Source organism: Pristiophorus japonicus, chromosome 7 (assembly GCF_044704955.1).
Source record: "Pristiophorus japonicus isolate sPriJap1 chromosome 7, sPriJap1.hap1, whole genome shotgun sequence".
Lineage (NCBI taxonomy): Eukaryota > Metazoa > Chordata > Chondrichthyes > Pristiophoridae > Pristiophorus > Pristiophorus japonicus.
The window spans coordinates 60,994,557-61,003,837 of record NC_091983.1 but is presented as its reverse complement, the minus strand read 5'-3'; the positions used below and the strand labels follow the sequence as shown (position 1 = coordinate 61,003,837).

At 37.0% G+C, this 9,281-nt stretch overlaps 1 protein-coding gene across 1 annotated transcript; it reads right to left on the bottom strand.

The window, feature by feature from the left end:
- Positions 1 to 3,570: 3,570 nt before the first annotated feature.
- On the bottom strand, positions 3,571 to 5,028 carry kcnf1b (potassium voltage-gated channel, subfamily F, member 1b). Its single transcript, XM_070884375.1, has one exon. The coding sequence runs from the start codon at positions 5,026 to 5,028 to the stop codon at positions 3,571 to 3,573; it is 1,458 nt and encodes a 485-aa protein (XP_070740476.1).
- Positions 5,029 to 9,281: the final 4,253 nt, after the last annotated feature.

Genomic DNA, 9,281 nt, shown 5'->3' with positions numbered 1-9,281 from the left:
ACTTTATCCAATGTGAATTATTCAGTTTTATTTTAACCTAATTAAATCAAATTCTACAGGTTTCATTAATTTCATGCCACAAAATGATGAAAGTGTAAGATCAAATACTCATATTATTATTTGTAATGCATTTGCTTATACTCTAGAGGTGTACAAGAACAATAGAACATATATACTGCATTGTATGTAAATCTTACCGATGCTCACTTGCCTACTTTTAAGTAAATATCTAATGCTTTTACCATCTTTTTGTCTGTCAAATGTCACTTCATACAATAAACAACTACCAATATTTTTGCATTTTATTATTTGTTTACGTAATGATATTTTACACAGAATATATTTATTTCAAGATATTCTCACTTCCACTCTGAATTGCATGTACTAAAAGATCAGTGTTATCACTACAGCAGATCTATTGACAATCTCATGCTTTATTGAAAGCAACACAAAGAAATTAACAGATTAAATAATTTTGGGAACTCCAAAAGTGATACATTAATTTATTTAAAAAGTAGTTGGAGGTACTTTTGAAAGTAATTGTACAAGTGAAAAAGCATATTGGTTGGCTTCTAGCATAGACAAGGCTTTGCTTATATAAACATATAAATTAATACTCCAGTGAATAAGGAAAACATAATTAGCTAAGAACGAGGAGGCCAAGATACGAAGCAGAGTCCAAATCCAAATCTGCTGTACTACTTGATTCTTTAAACCTCCAGACGTAGGGTCTGGTAGTACAAACTATTACATACTTCATGATCACTTGTATTTTGAGTTGGTTTATACAGTCTTAATTACAAGAAAATGTAAATTGCACCAAAAATGGTTTCAATTATTGAACTGAGGATATGGTTTCTTAAATGTGTTTAAATAACTTATTAGTTGTGGTTGCTATATTATTGTTAAAAAGCACATATGTAGACCTCAGACAAGTTGTTTCATAGAATTTCTGTTAACTCAGTGGATCCCATCGAAATGCAAGTCTACATCCATAAAACAGATCCATACAACAAATAAACCTTATTCTAATTTTTCCTATGGTTTTAATGTCTTCTTTCAATTTTGCGGAGAAAATGTTGACATAAATAACCAAATGTTTGTTTAAACATTATATTTTAATACATACTCAGAAGGGAATATTAGAATATGTCTTTGTAGTCTTATGGGAGGGTTTTAGATAAATCCTCGGCGTACAGTTTCATTAGCTCATCTGTTTGAAATTCATAAGTGCTGATATAGGAGGAGCAACTGCTTACCTATGGTTAGTATTGGCAGTGCAATGCAACCCAGATCCAAGATGATTGCCTTTCACTTGTTCAGAGACTGACTCGACTTGTAACATTTATTGATGGAAAAACTAAATGACAGGATTTTCAGTAAAATATCACCAGTAAACAGCACCCTGAAACATTAATAATGCTATTGCAACAAATATATCAATGTATCAAAATAAAATTATTTCACTGATTATTATTGAATGTTAAATTGTATTAAATGTTATTGGAATGGATCAGGAGGTTGAATTTCACAAGGCAAGCCGGTGTGAAGTTATTTAAAACTACCTTAACTTTTTTTTACTATTTTCATAATTATATAAACATTTATAATATATACCAGTTGATTTTTCAAAATGTTGCACACAGGGAGTCAAGACAACGTAGTCTTCAGGTGAAACCGGGTTAAAGGGTGAAGGATAAATGGGCCAGGGCATGCAGATGTAATTCAGTCCCCACTTTAAATTCATACATTCTGTCCTTATTTTCATATTCCCATTATAAATTCTTATGTCTACATTATATTGGAATTTACCTATGTAAACTTGCCATGTTGTAATTCATCCTCCTGCCAGTGATAGCACTATAGCATGACAAGTTTACATAGGACATTAATGTGAACATAGCAACTTACAATGGAAAAAGTTGATAGAAGGTGTGCACAAATGTAAGATTTTTAATGCATTACAGATAAATGCAATCCTTATGTTAGACACATGTTATAATTGGACTATATTCTCCAATTAGTACCAGCACAATGAGTGCACGGAGTAACAATTTGCAAGCAGTGGTGATATTTTCAATTATTCAAAAGCTGTGAAAAATGCTCAAAGTGTAAAATCAACTAAGTCAAACACCAAACATAAGTACAGGTATAGCCAATAAGACTTGTACTATGACAAGAGCAATTTAAAAAGAGATAATGTAAATACTGCACTGTAGACGTATTCTACATTTAAAGCTGGACAATATGAGAAATTGTTATTTGAAAATAATAAATGTCTGGGTTTGGAGCATTATTTTCATTATTGGATGACAAAGAATTTCCAGAAGATTATTAATATCAAAGAAATATAAAGTCTGTGATTATTTTGCAAACTATTTTAAAAAGTAAGAAAAATGTCAACATTTCACTCATATAAAACTGGAAATATACTGTGGAGATAGTATTAATTAGATGCATGCACATTTTGTACTATTTGGTTAACAGTATTTTCATTGTTCCAACATTGCATACTGAAACAATTGCTATTTTTGCCACTAACAATGTAGTTATATTGTACTCAAAATAAAATGATTTTACTGATTGTTATTGATCGATTTTCCAGAAAAATCAGTATATTAAATGAACTTAAACAGAAAATAGATTATTTTGTTATGTCTTACTATAAGTCCATTGCATAAAGATTGAGTATTTGGGGTTTGCTTTGTAATTGCAGATATTGAAATAACATTAAAATTTCTAAATTATTATTTATAGTTACATTTTCTATTACTATTTTTCCAAAATAGCAATCTTCAGTTATGATTCAGTGTTACACACATAAAATATCAATAACCTGCCTTTTTTCTTTACAGATGTTGACTGACCTTGCTGTATAGTTACAGCATTTTCTGGTGTTATTTTCTTTTCTAACATTTGGAGTTTGTATTTCTTTTAGTTTGTGGCATGCTCAGTTCAGTGTTAAGAATATGTAGGTATGAATTGGCAATAATTGTGTACAACTATCACTTTTTGACAATTATTCATGATCAACAATTGTCACAAATCTCTCATGTCGGGTTCTGTTATGTTCACGATACATTTGTCATTTGTACTTTATTAAGAGATTAGAATATTTGTGTAATATATTTTGAAAATCTGTACACGATGTTAAAATATCCTAACCCCTACAGATAATTTTGCCGGAGTTTTTATCTGGAGGATACTATATTGCCTGTCTTTATATAACAATTCAAGTTTCTATATCTCTAGATACTTAATTGTAATTAAACGTTAGCTTTAAAATACCCAATGGAACATTTCCAAATCTATTTTGTGCTGATTAAATGTATTTTCTAAAATGCTAAGATTGAATAATCATCTGTGCCAAATGATCATTACATAAGTACGATTTGTTGTAACTATATATAACATTTGACAGTAACTGATATTCATTCATATTGATCTTTGTATCAAGCATGCATAGTTATAAATGTCTCCTGAATCAGTATTTGACAAGGAATAAGACGACCGGGATAGCATTCTGGTACACCTAATAAAATTGCACGGAAATACTAGCAAACTGTCCGTTCATTTGCAGCTCTGAAGCCTATTTCGATGCAGTTTTTCCTCTGATAAAAGTGGAATAAAAGTGCCGCTGTAAGAATATAATGGACTGTTATTGAGCGAGAGGTTACTATCGCTACTAGCTTTAGTGACCACAATATCTACCTGTTCATTTCTAGAATCCCCATACTCTCCCTCCTTAGCATTCAACTCCATTAGTTCAAGTTCGTGTTTTGCAGCCGTTTCCAAAACTTTCTGTTTATTATAGTACCTGACAAAGTTATTTATAATAGGATGGATAGGCAACGCGATGGCTATGATGCCGCAGAGAAAGCTGACAGCTGCGTTGATCTTCCCCAAAGTTGTCTTTGGGTAAATATCCCCGTATCCAACGGTAGTCATGGTGATGATCGCCCACCAGAAGGACTGAGGGATGCTTTTGAAGAGGGTTTCGGGGTGGCTTTGTTCCATGATGAAGCCCAAAGCCGAAAAAACGAAAATGCCAACTGCCAAGTACATCAGCAATAGGCCCAGTTCTTTAAAGCTTCTTTTCAGGGCGTAGGTGAGTGTTTGCAGACCGCTGGAGTGGCGCGCCAGTTTAAAAACTCGCGCTATCCGCATGATCCTAAGAGCCTGAATCGCCTGCTGAACATTAGTTAGCTCCATCAGGGTTGCCCCGACTGTAGTCAAGATTAGACTCACATAGAAAGGCAAAATCGCTAGTACGTCTATGATGTTCATGAAAGAAAGGACAAATTTGAGTTTGTTGGGGGCCGATACCAGCCTGAGTATATATTCGGCTGTGAACCAGCCGATGCACGCCGTTTCGATGGAGTCGAGGACTGGATGATCTATTGGGCTCCCCTCCTCATCGGTCACTTGGAGGTCAGGGATGGTGCTCACACACATCACCACGGATGAAATTAAAATAAATAGAAAAGATAAAACTGCAATCACTCTGGCCGGACAGGACGAACCGGGCTTTTCCATCAGTTTCCAGAGGAATTTTTGAGCTTTCCCCCAACAGCCATCAGCCGACTCCCCAGTGTCGGCCAAAATAAGCTGCACTTGCTTTGCGATTTCTTCGAGCTCTTCATTTTTCTCGCCTAGGAGGCATTTGCAACACTCGTCCAAAAAGTCCACCTCGATCTTCCAGAAGTCTAGCTCATTTTTGAAACAAATGGGGCAAATCCCTTTTTTCATGTGGATTTCTCCGAAATAGTAGACGTCCAGTACACATTTGAAAGAGTCCGGGTCTCGGTCGAAGTAAAACTCTCCTTTGCTCGGATCGTAGTCATCGCAAAGGGAGAAGATCGCTTCGTACCCACTGCAGTTTAGCAGTTCTGCCAGTCTGCTTTCCGGGTAACGGTTCAGCACATCCCCGTACAAAATGTGGCGGACCCCGCCAATATTCACCGCCATCTCCTGATCTTCCGAAGTTTCTGATTCACTAGAGCCCGAGCTTCTGGGTTCCGTCTCCATGATTTAGATATTTATACAAAATCAAGTTCAACAAACACACTTTTCGCTCCTTTGATAAATGTTTCAACGCAACAACTTGCATCGACGTCCTCGGTATCTCGTAAGATGTATATATGAATAGAGAGCAAATATAGAACATTTACTATTACACTGAACCTCAAACTAGGGAAAAAGGTTTCTCAATGGGGAATATCGTGAGGAAAGCGCTTTAGATCAAAACTCACCAAAGTCTGTCTCGCTGAAAGTTGGAATCACGGACTTATAAACCTTACACAGGAGAGCCATCGAAGTACAATAGCACGTCATCGTCTGGCAATTGATTAATGAAATATATTCAAATTAACAGGACATAAAGCAATCTGTCAGGTTGCTAATCTTGTAAAACCAGAACAAAACTATACCTCAGAAACGTGGAGTTTGAAAAAGGCTGTTTCCTGCAGGCAGTTTGATAAACAGGCAATAATAACCTGATAATCTGTCGACCGTGTCTATGCAGTGTTGCACAATGCGTAAAGCACATTTTATCACTGCGATCCACAGCCCTGGGGAATGTTAACGGTTCGGATCAAAAAGGTAACATAATCCGTCTCTTGGACGCGCACTGAAATTCTTTACATCCACACGAGATAATATGAACCAACTGTACCAGCTAGAAGCAAGCTGCACTCCCTGCTGGTGAAAAAACTGCACAGCGTCTGAAAATACTCAACGATACTGCAAGCTCCAATACATTTTTTTCATATTTCACAAAGCAAACACAAGGGAACCATGGCGATTTACCAAACTATTATTAAATGGTGACATAACATGTAGCTAGTCCACACAAACCATATTTTTTATGTTTTGCTGAACTAATTCAATAAAAGTTATGTTTTTCTCCCTTCAGCCGGAACTAACTACTTAATCACCCCCTACTGCTGCTGCTTATGATTTCGACTTATGCTCACCACAAAGTCAGCTTCCGTAGGTATCCGTGTCTTTATGATCAGAAACTTGACAACGCATCTAGGATGAAGTATGCATAGTGCAAACAGTAAACTCTTTTCCCATTGGTATGTAGGCTGGAATGTTGTTACCCCTAACTCATCTTTCCAAAATCGGCAGAAAATAGCACGCCGACTGACCATTAAAAACTGTTAAAATTGTTAATTAGCTTAGATTAAGAGATTGAAATAACTGAAACAAAACGTGCCAATCAGCAGAATTAACTCAACAACAGCATACTTAATTTTTCACCAGAACTTTCAAACTGTTCCAAAATAATGAAATTCGGCAGTCCTTGGGAGTCCTTTGCAGTCACTTTCATAACTTCCTCCACAAATTTGTGATGAAAATATTATTTATGAATTCCTATAAGCCTTCTTCTACACACAAGCTTGCATAGTAAGAAGGGAACTGAAGAACTCGATTGCCACATAATTGTATGCCTCTTTCCTTTGAAGTCAAACTGGTACAAAAGAAAGATAAAAAGATGCCGTCACAGTTAATCAAAACTGTCAAAATAGATTTCAAAGTCTATACTTTTAAATAATAACGTTGTCCTGGACAGAAAGAGTGTGAATGGTCAGATATGTATCTTCTGCCTCTTATTTGATTAGTTATCAGGTCAGAGAACTTGGTTTGGTTGCTGCAGACCACTTTTCTCCAGCATCATCTTGTAAACAACAAGGCAAAAACATCTAGTTCATAAAGCTAACATACAGTTATACATATTTCCTCAAATATAATTAGAAACATAAAATAGCCCAACATTATATTATTTTACTATAGCGTCAGGGTTGCTGCAGCCCCAACCGAGACAATTGGATGGATCTTTCACAGCTTTAAGCAGCAGTCATCGAAGATAATTTTAACAATATTACAATACTGGGAAGGATGAAACCCTAATTTAAAAATACGTAAGGTAGAGATTCTTAGGATCTTCAGCAGGACAGATCTCCAGTGTTCACAGCAAGAAAATGAGAAATGTGTCAATCCTTCCTGTAACTGTCTATTTTTCTCCTACTGCAATACTTTTTAGCTTCCTGTTTGTCTTCCACTCTACCTCCTGTACTTTCTATATACTTTCTTTTTCATCTCTATCTCATTGCCTCCAATATGTTATCACTTATGTTCCCTCTTTTGTAAGTCTATTTTTCTCTCTGTCTCCTCTCTCTTCTGTTTCTCTCCTCTTCTCTATGTCTCTTATCTATGGTCCCTTACTGATACATAGGAAGATTGTTCTGATTGTCAGAGAACAATCATTGCAACCTCAGGAAGTTTCTCCTCATCTCAGTCCGAAACGGCTTACCCTTTAACCTTAGACTGTGACCCCTGGTTCTGGATTTCCCCAACATCGGGAACATTCTTCCTGCATCTAAGCTGTCCAATCCTGTCAGAATTTTATATGTTTCTATGAGATCCCCTCTCATTCCAATGAATATAAGCTTAGTCGATCCAATCTTTCTTCATATGTCAGTCCTGCCATCCCGGGAATCAGTCTTGTGAACCTTCGCTGCACTCCCTCAATAGCAAGAATATCCTTCCTCAGATCAGGAGACCAAAACTGTACACAATATTCAAGGTATGGTCTCACCAAGGCCCTGTACAACTGCAGTAAGACTCTCTGCTCCTATACTCAAATCCTCTCGTTATGAAGGCCAACATGCCATTTGCCTTCTTTACCGCCTGCTGTACCTGCATGCCAACTTTCAATGACTGATGTACCATGACAACCAGGTTTCGTTGCACCTCCCATTTTGCTAATCTGTCACCATTCAGATAATAATCTGCATTTCTGTTTTTGCCACCAAAGTGGATAACCTCACATTTATCTACATTATACTGCATCTGCCATGCATTTGCCAACTCACCTAACCTGTCCAAGTCACCCTGCAGCCTCTTAGTATCCTCCTCATAGCTCACACTTCTACCCAGCTTAGTGTCATCTGCAAACTTGGAGATATTACATTCAATTCCTTCATCTAAATCATTAATGTATATTGTAAATAGCTGGGGTCCCAGCACTGAACCTTGCGGTTCCCCACTAGTCACTGCCTGCCATTCTGAAAAGGATCCGTTTATTCCTACCCTTTGCTTCCTGCCTGCCAAACAGTTCTCTATCCACGTCAATACATTACCTCCAATACCATGTGCTTTAATTTTGCACACTAATCTCTTGTGTGGGACCTCGTCAAAAGCCTTTTGAAAGTCCAAATACACCACATCCACTGGTTCTCCCCTGTCCACTCTACTAGTCACATCCTCAAAAAATTCTAGAAGATTCGACAAGCATGATTTCCTTTTCATAAATCCATGCTGACTTGGACCGATCCTGTCACTGCTTTCCAAATGCACTGCTATTACATCTTTAATAATTGATTCCAACATTTTCCCCACTACCGATGTCCGGCTAACCAGTCTATAATTCTCTGTTTTCTCTCTCTCTCCTTTTTTAAAAAGTGGGGTTACATTAGCTACCCTCCAATCCATAGTAATTGATCCAGAGTCTATAGAATGTTGTAAAATGACCACCAATGCATCCACTATTTCTAGGGCCACTTCCTTAAGTACTCTGGGATGCAGACTATCAGGCCCTGGGGATTTATTGGCCTTCAATCCCATCAATTTCCCGAACACAATTTCCTGACTAATAAGGATATCTTTCAGTTCCTCCTTCTCGCTAGACCCTCGGTCCCCTAGTATTTCCAGAAGGTTATTTGTATCTTCCTTAGTGAAAACAGAACCAAAGTATTTGTTCAATTGGTCTGCCATTTCTTTGTTCCCCATTATAAATTCACCTGATTCTGACTGCAAAGGACCGACATTTGTCTTCACTAATCTATTTCTCTTCACATATCTATAAAAGGTTTTGCAGTCAGTTTTTAAGTTCCCTGCAAGCTTACTCTCATACTCTATTTTCTCCCTCCTAATTAAATCCTTTGTCCTCCTCTGCTGAATTCTAAATTTCTCCCAGTCCTCAGGTTTGCTGCTTTGTCTAGCCAATTTATATGCCTCTTCCTTGTTTTTAACATTATGCCTAATTTCCCTTGTTAGCCACAGTTGAGCCACCTTCCCCGTTTTATTTTTATACCAGACAGGGATGTACAATTGTTGAAGTTCATCCATGTGATCTTTAAATGTCTGCCATTGCCTATCCACCGTCAACCCTTTAAGTATCATTCGTCAGTCTATCCTAGCCAATTCACATCTCATACCATCGAAGTTACCTTTCTTTAAGTTCAGGACCCTAGTTTCTGAGTTAACTGTGTCAC

What these genes read in the sequence shown, in the direction of transcription:
- kcnf1b (XM_070884375.1), bottom strand. Translation starts at nt 5,028, where the DNA reads ATGGAGACGGAACCCAGAAGCTCGGGCTCTAGTGAATCAGAAACTTCG.